Below are 16208 nucleotides of genomic sequence, written 5' to 3'. Positions count from 1 at the left end.
TAGATAATCAACAAAATAATAAATCAAGCCCTGATAATGAATCATATGAATTTCTTTTACATTCATATATGAATTTGCTGATTTCCAAGCTGTAAATGCCCACAATGAAAATTTAATAATTTAATAACAATAAAAAATTAACAATAATAATTGAGTAACTACAGTCCAATCCTAACTTTAAATCTGAGACTTACTGAAGCATCTACTTGATTACTTTAGAAAGAATTAATGCAGTTTCCAAAAGTTCCCAATTTACTCATGAGGAATTATGGATCACTTTTGTATGCTTCAAGTCTTACTGTCTTTCTTAGAGTGAATAAATATAGTATTTTTAGAATTTTCTCTTGAGAGTATGAATGCTTCAGCAAAGTAACTATCGTTCTGCTGTCTGAGCATCTAGATCAACAATGGAGAATTCAAGGACTTTTGTTCCATGTTACCTGTGTTTCGTTGAAATCTTTTACTCCCACACAGTAGACAATAGCCCCAAAGGCCCTGGCTCTGTCTGCCTAAATAAAAGAAACATTTCATTTAGCTCAAGAATTTGAAGCTCAAGAAGGAAATTTAAACAATATTTAAAGCTTAAAAAATTGTAATGAAATGGATGGAATTGCTGTCAGTGGTAAATAATACTTACTTCTTTCTCTGCAAAATAAAATTGCTCCTCCTGTAGCTCTCCATCAGTCAGGGCGATGATTACACTGGCAGTATGGAGACCTGTGAACAATGGGATGACTGAGGTTACATCATCACAGAGCTATAATTAGGCATTTTTTTTGGCAGCAGGGCAAGTACCAAGAGCCATGCATAGAATAATTAGTTTGAAGGGCATCTCAGATGATTGTACAAGGTGATACTCCAACCCAGTGTGGGAAGATAGAGACCTAAGGACACCAGCAGGAGGAAACTGAGAGGGAAGTTAATATGTGCAGAGAGGGAGGAGATGAAAAGAGGTCCATCTTAGTCCACCATCTGAAAGCTTCCTATTTAACTATTTACTTTTGCTAAGTAGGTGCTAAATTCTGTTGTTTTTATGCTGCAGAAAGATTGTAAATGCTGTCAGCACCCTCTAAATATGTCATCCTCAAAACAGCCTGTTCATTTCATTCTGGTTCTGGTTCTGGTTACACGGTAGCATAAGAGGTATATTATACCAATCTTCTACTAAGAAATACTCTATATACAGACTCAATTATCCTTCCACCCACAAAACACTGGTGATGCCAGTTGAAGTGAACAGAGGGAGTCTTCCTTTATTTCTTTTTTCAAATGAAATTTTGGGTTTACTTGCTGAGACAATCTGATCATTTATTACAAAATGTTATGAACTAGAAATTTAATAGTGGGAGTAAAACCTTATGGATAAACTAGCTCATTACCATTTTTTGCTGTTAAATCTGTACTGGGAAGGGAATGTGAAATCTTGTCAGTTATAAAGGATTAGACTTTAGGAACACAGACCTAGAGGCAATGGAGCTCAGAACCTTCTCTCCTCTCCCCCCCCCCACCTTATTTTACAAAAACAACAGAGAAAGCACTTTAGATCAGGGAGCTTAATTCACTTGCCCAATTTCTCATAGCTAGGAAGCATTAAGAGCTACAATTTGAACCCAGGTCCTTTGATTTCAGAGCCAATGTTTTTGTTTTTCTTCCCCCCCCCCCCCCCCAAAAAAAATACCACACTGGCCAAGTTGCATTGTAAAATGTTTAATTCAAATTTCCACAAAGTGCCTGGTTCTATTTATGTAATTCTTCCCCAGTACTTCCTTCAGAATTACAATCTGTTTCCTGTGTTTAAGGATGACATATTCTTTTGAGCTGTCCAAGGAAATCAGTGAAAAAAAGTCAAATATAATCTTGTATGGAACCATTCACTTGGTTAACTTATCTAGGACATTGAGGGCATGTCCAGATTTCAGTATCAGTTAAATTCCTTTTCCCACTCTCCCTCTCCCTTAATTTTTTTTTAATCTTTCAAATACTGTTACCAGCATAGTCTAAAATTAAGGGGACCATTGATTCTGACAGCTTTCTACTAAAATGATCTTGCTTTCTATATTATGAGGATGGCACAGCCATAAACACTTAGGTCAAGAGAACTCAAAAACAATGGAAATACTTTATGATTAGAGAGATAGGAATGCATCTGATGCAGCTGGGAACGGATTTAAAAAATCAAAACTGGCCATTGTCAACTGAACTCCTGTGTTTAATTAGTTTCCCCATCACCCTGCTTTTTTTTTCCCTTTGGCACTGCTTAACCCAAGCTCAAAGGCAAGAAAAGTATGTCTTCCAGGAAATGAGAACAATGACAAGGAAACAGACAGGTGTCCTACCTCCATAGTTTTCATGGTAAATCTGCTCATTTGCCTATAAAAAAAAGGAAGAGGAGGAGAAGTCAGAAGAAGAAAAGGAGGAAGAGGAGGAGGAGGAAGAGAGGAAAAGGAAGAAGAGGAGGCAAAACAGGAGGAGAAAGAGAAGGAAGTAGAGAAAGAGAAACAGGAGGAGGAGCAGGAGAAGGAGGAAGTGGAGGAGAATGAAAAAGTGGAGGAAAAGGAAGAAAGGAAGAGGAGGAAGAAGAGGAAGTGGAGATGGAAAACGAGGAGGAAGTGGGGAAAAAACAGGAGAGGGAAGATAAGGAAGAAGAGGAGGAGGAGGAGAAGGAGAAGGGTGAGAAAGAAATATTTTAGGTCATCAATTAAATCCAACAAAGGCAATAAAAGCAGAATTTGTAACCCATAATTAAATCCCCCAAGTCTTGAAATCTCTACCCTTTCAAATCCTTTATGCATGAATGTGTCTCCTCCAGGTACTTCATACCGAAGGATCTCTAGACCTCGACGTATTGCTTCTCTGAAATAAAGAAATACAATTTAAGGTTTTTTTTTTTAATGCTTCTTTTCTGACCCTGAAGCATTACAAAATAAACATGTTGCCTCAAATCCAATTAGATAGAAAAAAATACTATCAAATGACCACAGTATTTTCAAAGAAGGTTTTTATTCTTGTCTCCTAGGCAGTCCATGCTTGCACCATAGTAAAGGGGGCTGGAGAGAGGAGGCAAGGTTGAAGGAGACAAAAGATCTCAAAGTTGGAGGACCTAATTTTACTTTTCTCCCATCCACAAAGGAATTGTTTTGTTCTATGAAGACATCCTTCAGGGTCCATCAAGACCATCCTAAATCCAGTCTAGAAGCTGTAGACCATCAAAAGCAGTGCTTCATTTCCTTCTCTATGGCCACAAATAATAAGTTATGATATTGACTGTTTCTAGAGACAGCTGGTGACATAGTGGATAGAGCCCTGGACCTGGGATATGGAAGATCTAAATTCAAATACAGCCCCTGACATTTACTGCCTCTGTGTCTCTGGGCATGTCACTCAATCACTATCTGCCTCAGTTTCCTCACCTGTGAAGTGGGGATAATAATACCACTAACTGTCAGAGTTGTTATGAAAATTAAATATTTGTAAAAGTACTTAGTACACAGCCTGCCATATGGAAGACACTGTAATAAATGCTAGTTATTATTTTTTATTATTATCATTATGCTTATAAGTGCTCATTCTCTTCCCTTTATAATGTTGTCCTTTGTAATTACAATTCAGCTGAAAGGATTAGATTTGAAGAAAACATTTTTTAATTTAGCAAACATCAAGTATGTTTGAGGCAATGGGCAAAGACAAAGAAAATAAGTTCCTGACCTCAGGAAGCTTTCATTCTTGTGTGCTCTCTCTTTCTCTCTTCTTGTTGCACTGTTTTCCTCCCATCCCTAACCCACAATTCCCCATTTCACTTATTTTTTCTTCAATCCCAGAAGCCCGAGTTTCTTCATACCTTCCCTCACTTAGGTCTGTTCCATAAAGTTATGCAAATTTTCAAGGTGTTCTTTTTAGCTCCCTTGATTGAGAAATTGTTATTGTTGTCTGTCCTTCCTTCTTGAAGAGGATCAGACCATCAAGAAGATTTTGCCATGACTTGAAAGTGGATTGGATTTAAGTGAGGGAGGATTGTGCCAAATCACGAGCTTCTTGCTCCCTTCTGGAGCCATCAGGGCCCAGAGGCAAGGTCGGAATGACTGGAGAGAGCCCCAGTTTTTTAAATCACCCCAAGTTGGAAAAACAGCACTTTCTTGTAAAATATAAGTACCATTTAGCAATAATTCTTGGGTTGTTAGCAGCAACATAAACTTTGTCAGCTTCTATTAAAAGCACATAGGTTGTAAAGGCCAATGATGATCTGAGCCAACACAGTTGGCATCTAGGAAGAATACTCAATAAACAGATTGACATACGCCGGGGCTCTGTTTGCCAGGAGAGGCAAAGGGGAGGTTTGTGTAGGGAAAGCAAAGGCAGGCCATGGAAAATCCACTGGATCTGCAGTCAGAGGACCTCAAATACTCATTACTTGTATGTCCTGGGGCCCATGCTGCCCCTGTTCATGAAGGGAAGGGGGATCAGATGATGTTTAAGGGGCTACACAGTTCAAAATGTAGGATTCTAAAATTCCTCCCTGTTCTCAATCTTATGGACCTATGATTTTGGGTTAATATGAATGGATAATATGGACCATCCAGAGTCTTGGAGCTGGCTGACTACCATTAGAAACAGTAGAAAAACTGTAAAGGGGAGGAATCACTCCTTTTCAATTCTTTCTTTCTGTGGAGGGCATGAACATATAGCCAGTCTCTGAAGATCCTTGCTGTCTTCAACTGCTTTCTTCTCCCTCACAATTCACAATTGATTAACTATCAATTTATTATCAATAATTATCAATCAAGTCAATTTTAAAACCCATAATATGTCTCCCATCTACCCTGCCGTAGCATCTCCTCACCCATAGCCTCCTACTTTGTCTCCCTGCTTCAAGCCTCTCTTTATCTCCAAACCATCCACTCATGGCTTCCAAAATGATCTTCCCAAAGCATAGATCCAACCATGTCACTCCTCTGCTCAAGAAACTTCACTGGCTGTCTCTTACCTCTCAGATAAATACAAATCATTATGATTGGCCTTTAAAGCCCTTTACAATCTGGTTTTGACCTGTCTTTCTAGGATTATTGTAATGGCCAGTAATGACCCACACAGTTGACATATGTGAAGAATACTCAGTGAATAGTATGCTTCTCTCTTCCACACAGTCGGCATTCTAGTTGACCTATTTGCTTGTTTCCTGTACACGAGACTGCATCTTCAATCTCTAAATCTTCAATAGACTGTCCCTTAAGCACAAAATGCACTCCTTCCTTACCCTACGTAACAGAATCCCTTGTATATTTAAAAGCTCTCATACCTTCTATTCTAGGAAGCATCAGTAGCTAGTATCAATCCCCAGAACTTATTTCATATAGATTTTATTATAGATTAATTATAGATTATATAATTAAATATATTTATATAATAATCTATAACATGATTATAATTAAATAATTATCTATATACATAATTTTTTCTTCATGCTCTACCTCTGAAATATAATTCTTTAAAGGGTAGGAGTTTTGTTTTGATCTTTGCATCACTAGTATGTAGCATAGTGCCCATCATATAGTGAACACTTTAGAATGTTTCTTGAATTTAATATACAGTTGGGAGGGAAAGCCCCTCAAACAACAACCAATAAAACAAATACTGCTTATACTTTTGGGATTTAGATATGGACTCTATCTCAAATGGCTAAGGCCATTAATACGTTGACTTGTATTTGCCTGTTAGATAGAAAGTCCTTTAGAGATATGACCAAGGAATGGGAAATTTCAATTGGCTATGGAGGAAAGAGTGAGAGAAACACTTGAATCATAAGAATTCACTGCTCAATCTTATATGGCGACTGGCAGGCTATGGAGATATTAAATGGATAAGAGGTACTGAAGACAAATTTTGTCTGTTTCTCAATTCTGCTCAGAGCTTAGTCAGCCCTATAGGTGCTCTTCTGCCTTATCTCATTAATGTCTGGATTTTTCCTTAACCTTTTATCCTGAGATATCTGGATAATTATCTCAATTCTCCAGCTGAATTACCCCATGTAGATATGACCAACAACATCATGAAGCTGGAGGGAATACTTGCCTATCTTCTGTCAACTTCATGATGGTAGTTCCCTTGGAGGAGAAGACGATGAAAGACATCCGCAACATTGGGCTAGAAATAAAATATTTTGTGAAATAATATTATGTTTGGTACATTTTACAAAAAAGGCAAATTACTACCGCTTCTACCTCTGATATCCACCACTTTGAAATGATTAGTAATAGGAAGTATAAGATGGATGGGACTCATTTTTTCTTGACTCCATTCCATTTTGGTTCTAAATAAAGGAGAAGGATCTCTACAAAGCTATTTTCCCCTCCACCTACCTTCCCACTCTCTCCCCTGCAACCAGCTTATCTTGAACTTTAGTACAGTACAGAGTGAATTGGGTTCAGAAAGGAGAGCAGGACATTATCTTTCCCAGGATGCCATCTTTTCTATCACCATCACCACCACCATGACCTTTGCTAATAAAACTCAATGTTCTCTGATAATTATAGCAATTTAAATGTATTCTCTAAGGGATGCATCTAGTTCATTCTGCCACCTATCCCTCCTTCGAGCCTTCTCCCCCCACTCTCCATCATCCCCTACTTGCCTTAAGCTCCCTCTTCTGTCTCAATCCCACCTAAAGGATGACTCTATGTAGTATAATGAGGAAATAAATGTTATCTCCAAAGAAATGGAAAATCTGATTTCAACTTTGAGAAACTGTACCTTATGAATTTTTCAGCCAGACTTTCCACAAAGGAGTAAATTTCTGTCCAGTGATGTCTCACACTGCCTGACCTAAACAAAAATAATGATGAATTGGATTATGAGATTCATTAGAAGATCTAGAAATCATTAGTTTTCTACATTTCATGCCATTATAGTCATTTGCCATGGTAACGTCCTTAACTTTAATAACTTTCCAAGAGGAGAAATGAATGACAGAATTATTTGACTTATACCTGAAATGGATTGATCCTGACTATAGAGATCCTGAATATATCTGAAATAGAGATCATTTAATTCAACCCTCTTAGGTTATTGATGAAAGAACTAAGGCCTAGAGAGATAAAGGTATTTGTATAAGGGCACAAAAGTAATATATAATAGAGATTCGAACCCAGGTTCTTTGACTTAGTGATCTTTCCACTTAATGATGCTGTAAGATTACAAATATCTTGCTTCTAAAAGACCAAAAGAGATTGGTCTCTTCATCAGAAAACTCATTATAATTTACTCCATGATGTCATCTTACCCTCAAGTCATTACTAAAAAGTTGAAATTATCCCCAGTTTAAAGATGAGGAAACTGAAGCAGGGAGGTTAAATCAGTTGTCCAAGATCATACAGCTTGTCTCCTGACAACCAGCCCAGTGAGTTAATAAACCAATATCTTCCAACCTTAGGATAAATATGCGAACTTGACAGAATCTAACATGGGGATATTACTTTTATTTTTCTATATTGCCAATCACTCATTTTCTCTCAGAGACTGTAAACTCCTTGAGAGTCACGACCATGTCATATTTACCTCTGTTATCCTCTTATTCCCAGAGCCCAAGACACTGTTAAGCCCTAATAAATGTTTATAAAATGAAAAAATGGATATTTTAGAAAAGTCTTAACCATGTTGCTTCCCTTTATTTTTCCCTCTCCATACATTTCCTCCACAACCTCATTACCAACCCTTTCTGCCCTCTTCTCTCTCCAATTCTGGAATCATGAACTATGATCAAATTAACTCTACCATTATACCTGGATGGGATTTCTCAGTCTATACTCCTGTGGCCCCATTTACCACCTCATTAACTTTTTGGATCAAAGTGTTCCTATCTGGCTATCACTCCCAAATATATATATAGTATCTTCAAATGAAACTTAAGCTCCTCAAAGGTAAGGATGGTCTTTGGTCTTCCATGGCTTAACATAGTGATTGGCACATAATAAGCTATTAATAAATGCTTTTTAGTTAATTTTATTCATTAATGTATGTATTCATAAGTGCAATATATGAATATTATAAATGGGACAAGCCAATGGCACAGTAGATAGAAACCAGAGTTTAAATGTGACCTCAGACACTTACTTACTAGCTGTGTGATCTTGAGCAAATCATAGCATAAGCAAGCCTGTATAAAACTGGAAAAGGAAATAGCAAACCATTCCAGCATCTTTGCCAAGAAAATTCTATGAATGGTTAGTTCACAGAGTCATGAAAAGTTGGATATGACTAAATAATAACACATATGTACACACAAGTAAAAATACACATATGTGTTTTGAGAATCCATGATTTCATTCATATAGCAATCTACTAATGTGGAAACTCCCTCTACGGGAGCATATTGCTAACTTCTTAGAGTTGTCTTAGGTGGTGAGCAATTATAAGATGTTTATTTTTGATCACTCAGCTTATATATATCAAAGTAAAGACTTGAACTCTCAGGCGTTAACCACAAGATCAGTTCTCTATACACTATCCCATATATAGTGTTCCATCCACTAGATTACCAACTGCCCCAAACTAAGACTAAGAGAGATTTAAATGATTTGTCCATGATATTAAATGTCTGAAGTGCAGCATTCTATCAACTAGGTCATAGACTCTTTATACATAATAGCTAACTTTGCTCTATTTTCTCTATCTTTTGCTCTATCATTCTCTATATCTATCTCTATCTATTACTCCTTAAAATTTTTCCAATCAAAAATCAATAAAGGGTAGTAAGAGAACCCAGAATATCTCAGTTTGCTGTGGGCTTCCCCCCAAAGCTATCCTAAAATATTTGGGTGGCAAAATCTCCTGTTTCTTTCATTTAATATGTCCTGAATGACCATCAGTAAATTTCAATTCAATGCAATAAACATTCACTAAGTGCTTAACAAAATGAAAGCTGATATTTATATATTATTTTATGATTTGTAAAGTCATGGGATCATAGATTTAAGGCTAGAAGAACTTCAAAAACCATCAAGTCCAGTCCCTTTATTTTATAGATGAGGAAACTGAGGCACAGATCTGTGAGATGGATTGACCAAAGTCACATAATGAGTATTAACAAAATGCTAACAAAGAAATTTTATTGAGAGAGAAAGTCCAGAGAAATTGTACATTTCTGGCCAGAGCAGGCTTTGCCACTCTGATGGGAAAAGGGAACACTTGATACAGAAGTAGACAACTTTTGTGCTGTTCATTTGTCACAATTCCCTCTGCCAAAGAATAGACTGGTTAATTCCCCTTAGGGTTACATTATTTCTTACATGCTACTCCAAAACTCCCCCTCCCTCATTATAGATCCCATGTTCAATTAATGAGGTTCTAATTCTATTCAGGGTGTTTCAGCTCATATGCCCAAGGCTTTCCTGCTTCTTGAACCTGGTCAGTTTAAACCAGTTTCTAGCCTAGACATTTTCATCAAAGGCTTGAAGCCAAATGAGTCTTCTCTCCTGAAAGCTCAGTGGCCAGGGATTCTTATTATCTTCCATTACCTTGAGACTTACAACATTCTGTAGTAGCTTAGCTTTTCGGTATTGGAATTGAATTTTAACCATTCTATGGAAACTTAACCCTAGTTTGTCTCTTACAGCAGGATGTGTTGAGTCAAATCTTACTGAATCCAAGTCTGATGCCCTAACCATTATCCATATTGCCTTTTATCAGTGAAGCCTTACAACAAGGCTGGATGGTCCTTCTAAGGTGGATGGTGCTAATATTATGGTCCCCCTTTTCCAAATTGAGGTGACTCCCCTAAGGTACTTTGTGTAAGGAATGATGCTGATTCTGTATAAAGCAATAAGACTCTACCTCTTCAAGAGTTTACATTTCAAAGTATGTTAAACACCCATTAAAAGAATGGTCAAATATAGGGCTTAATATTAGCTTCTTTGTTTAAACATAATTTATTTTTCTTTCCTGCTCTCCTCCCTTCCCCTATTGCCCTCTAAAAGATTTGAAGTGGAACCATACAGAGGAAAGCAAACATCAAATACAGATGAGAGGAAAAACTAAGATTTTCATTCCTTTCATCCCAACCTAATGTTCTGGGAAAGTGGGACAAGCATTGAGGAGAATCTTGCATGAGATTACTCCAGATATATGCAAAATGGTGGAAGCAGGAACAGCAAATGTGTGAGTGGGGGAGGGTCAGTTCAGGATACTAACTTGACTGGATGAAAACTAAACTGACTGAAGAGTGAAAAGGAAGTAGAAGGATATGAAAGAATGGTGAAAAGAGCTGGGGTGTTTTAGCTCAGAAGAGAGAAGACCCCAAAGGGACAAGATTATTTTACCTTGAAAATGTCATAATGTCAAAGACAGACTAGACTCATTTTGTATAGTTCCCAAGAGATGTTAGGTCTGATATGGAGAAATTACAGGAAGGCAGCTCACTTATGATCTACCAGCTGGAATTAGCTGGAAATAGAATAGGTTGCATCATAGGGTAATGACCTCCCCATTGTTGGAACTGTTCCAGCAGAAAGAGAATATGCAACAGGGTTCTTATAATGGGAATTTTTGCATTGAGTGAGAGGTTGAACCAAATGACCTCAAATCTCTTCCAGCCCTGAGATCCTCTTAAAATTAGTGCCAAATACAATCCTTTTCTGTTCTTTGCATATGGAAATATTCATATTTACTAAAGTTCATTAGATTTTTTAAATCCTAAAAATAAAAAATTTTATGAAAAAATTACTTTGGCAAACATCCTTTCAATCGCACTGAGATAACCATGGCGCCCAAAACAAGACGAAAGGTCCGTAGTAGATGGCTGAACAAAGAGTAAGAAAGAACATCACCATGCAATGAGTTTGAATTTTCTTTTTCAGGAGCAAACCCCACAAGTTTGAAGCCAGATATTTTTTTTCCTCTGTGTTCACTTAGAATGAGCTTTAGAGTTGGAGTATCATACTGTACTCCAGAACCCCATTATAACATGGCTTGCAACTATATTGTTTTGGATATTCTTTAGACAAATACTAAAAGACAGCATTATATCCAGGGAAAAGCCCTGAATTGGGAGTCAGAGGAACTGGGTGTGGGGGGGCATCTAACCTTATCTCTGTACTAGCTAGCTATGGTATCTGGGGCATGTAATTTTCCTCTCTGAGTCTTGCTTCCTCATCTGTAAAATAAGGGAATTAAATTAGATGGCTCATCAAGGCACTAAAAATTTTGATTCCTTTAATCACACTCAATAACCCTCTATAGTCTGGATATCAATCTTGTTATTCCATTGAAACTTCTCTCTCCAAAGTCACCAGCAACATTTTAATTACCAAATCTAATAGGCTGTTCTTTATCCTCATTGTGCTTAACTGAGAAAGGGAGAGAAAAAGAGACAAAGAGACAGAGATAATAATTCACTTTTATATAGCCTTTCTAGATATATAAAAGCTTTTCCTTAATTCAACCCTATGAGGGAGGTACTACAAGTATTACAATTTTCATTTTGTAATAAAGCAAAAAAAGTTTGCCAAGAGTCACACAGCTGGTTATAATAGCTGACATTTATATAGTGCTTGAAAGTTTAAAAATAATAACAAACAGCATTTATGTAGCACTTTAGTGTTTCCAAAGTACTTTACATATATTGCCTCACTTGATCCTCACAACAACTTTGTGTGGAAAATGCTCTTTCTGTCCCTATTTTATAGATCAGAAAACTGAGGCACAAGGAAATTAAGTGACTTGCTTGGAATCATACAATTAGTAAATGAGGCAGAATTTGATTCTCAGATCAGTGCTCTATCAACATTGGCCTTTTGCATAAAGGATCTCATTTTGTTCTTCCCCTGGGAGATACCTATTGGAGCTGGGTTCAAACTTGGGTCTCCTGACTCTCTGAGAGGTAGTTGTAAGCATAGAGCACCACAGACTCTCCATGAGTGCCATTAACTACTTGCCTCATGTGTCTGGGGCCACACAAGTAGAACCACACCATTTAATTCCCTTATAAGCTTTTCTACTGAACCCCATACTTCCTCAACAAGTCCACTAGCACTTCCAGAATATGGCCTCCTGATGGTTAAGAATAAACTTTGAGGATAGAACCTAAGCCTGAATTGATAGCAGCAGCTCATGGGGGAGGATGCCCACAAGGCCTACTTCTTGGATCATCAGTGAAACACCATCATTTTTTCCTTAAATATCTGGATTGCTTCTTCCCCTCCCCCAAAACTGATACAATGCCAAGTAAGGCCCTGGGCATGAATCACAAGCCAACAAAATATATACCACATGAAGGAGGGCAAACACATAAACAGAAAAGCCGACAGTGGTTAGAATCTAGCAGAGTAAGTGTTTCTACCACCAAGTGATTGCCTTGGCTGATGTACACAACAAAGACTTGCAAAGAGGCAGGATTCTCTCTTCCATACCCACGAGCCAATTGCAAGAAGTCCAATTCTAGCTCCAAATTTTTTAAAACAATGACATGAGTCTTCCTCAGGAGTTTTCCCTACAATGAAACCACCAGGAAAACCCAAAGCATTTTAAACCTGTCATTTTGTATGCAATGGAAAATCCACTAGTGCATAAGATTTTGAGCAGAGATGGTCAGGGGCCTGTTCTTTGTCATCTACGGAGGGAAGAATGTAGCCTCAGAGTATGGGTTTGAAAGCTGGATTGCCTAAGGTTCCCTGGCTAATGCTAGATTTCTTCACCCAATAAGACAATGTCTCAAAATGTGTTCATTCTGGATCCATTTCTGCACAGCAACATTTACTAAGCTTTTACTAAGCTCAGGACATATAACAACATTTGTTATGCATTAGGAGGACAAAGAGGCGGCTAAGAGACATAATGGGTACAACACTGGACCTGGGGTTAAGAAGACCTGAATTCAAATCCATCCTGAGACAAGTGTCAGCTATGTGGACCTGAGCAAGCCACTTAACTGCTCTTAAAATTTACTTTCTTAATTTGTAAAATGGAGATACATAATAGTACCTACCTCTCAGAGTGGCTAAAAGTATAAAATGAGATAATATTTATAAAAGTGCTTTTTAACTCTTAAATTACTACATAAATGCTATTTTTTTGTTCAGTTATTTCATACTTTGGAGTCAGAATTGTTTCAGGTACTCGAGTAGTTATTTTTTTCTCCAGTTCATTTGACAGATGAGGGAACTGAAGCAAATAGGAATAAGTAGTTTGCTGGGGTCATATAGTTAGTAAGTGTCTGAGGAAGATGAGTCTTCCTAACTCCAGACCCAGCATTCTATCCACTGTACTATGTAGCTGCCCATAAAAATGCTAATTATTATTATTACAAAGATTTTTGGGGAAAAGTGTAGAGGTTCACAGTCAGTAGGGAAACTCTGGGTAAGGTATAAGACCCTTCAGCCCAGAGGGAACCTGCTGACAATGTCTGGTTCGGCTCCCCAACTCCCTTAAGGGCTCTCGGCCTTCCTGAGAAGTCAGGGGACAGTGACAACCTGTGTTGTGATTGAAGCAGAATGATAGCAGGTGGAAGAGTGAGACCAGGTGGCAAACTATGTACAATAGCAAGTTGTTCATGTGGTCCCATGTGCCTAGTATATACTTAGTGCATTCCCAGTGTTTTTGTTACATAAGGGTATGAGGGTATAAAAAGAGGAAAGTCCTTGGAATAAACGGACTCCATTTTTCCACCATCCTCATCACTTCTCCACTAGGAAGGTATATTTTAATCACCCCGGCTTGGGGACTCTAGAAAGCAGGACACAACAGAAAAGAAATGAATGGACCATATCTTTAAGAATTTTAAATATTCTTTGGAAGATTATAGCATATAGGAAAGCAAGATCATTTAATAAGGAAAACACACACAGCTGAGGGGCATCAGAGAAGGCACCTGAACAGAGTCTTACTGGAAGACCAGGATTCTCAGAAGCAGAGGGGAGAAAGATACATTTTGGTTAAAAGGGATAATCTATGCAAAGATAAGAAAATAGGAGATAAACACCAAGTTCAGGGAACAGTCAGTCAGTTTGGCTGTGATGTAGAATAAGCAAAGAGGTCATGTGACATAAGAATGGAAAAATAGGTTGGTGATAGTTTGTGGGTGTCCTTCAATGCCCTGCTGAGGAATTTCTATCTTCTCCTAGAGGCAATGAGGGAGTCACTAAAGGAAAGAGCTACAGTCAGATGAATACTTTATAAAGATTATTTTTGCCAGTTGGGTGAAAGATGGATTGAAGAAGGAGTCCTGGATCTGGGAGGCAATATAGTATAGAAAGAATACTGACCGGAGTCAAGAGTTTATGGTTTTTGATTTCATTTTTGATTTACTATTTGCCTGAAAATCACTTAACTCATCAGGACTCAGTTTCCTCATTTGGAAAATGAAAGGGTTGGACAAGGTAGCCTGAAGTTCCTTCTAGCTAGACAGTCCTTGGCCACATATTCCTATAGTCTAAGAAAGAAGTGATGGAAGTCACATGAGTGGAGGAGAAGCAGGTGAATCCAAAAGATATGGAGAAAGACTCAACAGAACATGCAGCCAATGAGATATGGAGGAGGAGAGATCAGGGAGAGGGAAATGTCAAAGATGACTGAAGTTGCAAATCTGAATGCCTGGAAAGATAGTAGCTCAGAAGGAATTACCTGGAGAAATGGTGCAGTTAAGAGAGGAAGATAATCACTTCTATTTGTTATGTATTAAGTTGAGTCTGATGTCTACAGGAGGAATAGGGAAAGACCTGAGTTTAGAAGAGATATAAATTTGGGAGTTGTTCACATAGAGGTGAAAATTAAATCTAAAGGAGAATGAGTAGAGTGAAGATCAGTGACTGGACACAAGAAGAGCGGGACAAATAATTAGGGAGTTGGAGATGGATAAAGGGAGATGAAACAGGACTCAGAAGAAAGTAAGAAGAGAAACAAGCAGGAGCAATACCATAAAAACCAAGATTCAATTCCATTCAGTTGAATTTTTAAAAATTTAAGGAATGTGTGAGACACTGTATTGCATACTGGGGATACAAAAAGAAGGAGAAAGTCTCTGAAATCAAGGAGTTTATACTTTTCAAAGAGGATGCAGCATACAGAAAAACTTAGGAGGGAGAGAACAGTAACCACCTGTTGGGGTGGGAACAGGCTTCAAGGAAGAATTCTTTTGGGAGTGACATCTGAATTGAGCTTTGAGGCAGAAATAAGAAAGGAGTTCATTCTAGCCATGACCAATGGCTTCTGTAAAGGGACAGAAATAAAAGATGTAATATCGAATCTAGGAAATAGATAATATTTTATTTTGTTTGGAATTCAGAATTTATGAAGTGCAAACTATATGAAATGAGATTCGAAAAGGATAGAGCTATATTGTATAAATGAGTGAATGATAAATCATTTAGTAAGCACAATGCAAGAGCTATATTGTATGAATGAGTGAATGATATAAACCATTTAGTAAGTACATTATACTTACTATGTAAGAACTATATTGTATGAATGAGTGAATGATATAAACCATTTAGTAAGTACATTGTATTTACTTTGTAAGTACAATGTATTTACAATGTACCAGGCACAGTAAGTATGCTAAGTACTGGAAATGCAAGTTTAAGCAAGACATCTAATGCAGAAAGACAAACTCAAGGGGAGCTGGGTAAGATGGGGGTTGGGGTGGAGAATGATACAAGTATGTATCCAGCATAGTATGGAAGTGCTTGATAAATGAATATAGAAAATGCTTTGTTCTAGGCAAGATAAAGTGAAAGCTCAGAGGTCAGTCACAGGGGCAGAGTCCTGTTTTCAATGGGAATTGAATGAGAATGATGGCTAGAATACCAGCATCATGGTTTAGAAATGAACAAGAAAGATAAAGACTTTCTGTCTTTATACTATAAAAAATAGGTAATTACTGACTAAGAATGTAGGACTGAAGTTTAATTAGAGAGATTAGAGACATTTCGATTGGGGAATCATCTTCTGTCTGATTAGTATCTATTGCCCTTTGAATCACTGATCATCAAGATTCTCATTTGCTCTGAATAGAACATGAGTACACCCAGATTCTGCCTTGGAAAGTGGCCCTTGCGACTATCACTGAGGAGAACAGTGCTTGTAGAGAAGGGGTAGACATCCTCTGCCAACATCATTAACAACAACTACAGAAAAGCTGCTACCTTTCCAGCAGCCAAAATGGAAATAAAGGATATGATTATAACCTATGAAAGTGGAACAGCCTCTTCTTTCAGAGGTATTCCAAA

General features: G+C 37.6%; 1 protein-coding gene across 1 annotated transcript in view; it reads right to left on the bottom strand.

Annotated features, from left to right (window-relative positions):
• Positions 1-16208, bottom strand: part of ANTXRL (ANTXR like) — an 89754-nt gene that overhangs the window by 61398 nt on the left and 12148 nt on the right. The window contains exons 2-7 of the mRNA XM_031956300.1: positions 6745-6816; positions 6067-6138; positions 2772-2853; positions 2337-2370; positions 638-717; positions 441-509 (exon numbers count right to left, since the gene is read on the bottom strand). Of these exons, the coding sequence (XP_031812160.1) occupies positions 441-509; positions 638-717; positions 2337-2370; positions 2772-2853; positions 6067-6138; positions 6745-6816 (409 nt within the window). The remainder of the gene's footprint in view (positions 1-440; positions 510-637; positions 718-2336; positions 2371-2771; positions 2854-6066; positions 6139-6744; positions 6817-16208) is intronic.

Source organism: Sarcophilus harrisii, chromosome 2 (assembly GCF_902635505.1).
Source record: "Sarcophilus harrisii chromosome 2, mSarHar1.11, whole genome shotgun sequence".
Lineage (NCBI taxonomy): Eukaryota > Metazoa > Chordata > Mammalia > Dasyuromorphia > Dasyuridae > Sarcophilus > Sarcophilus harrisii.
This window is presented reverse-complemented; position numbering and strand designations above follow the sequence as displayed.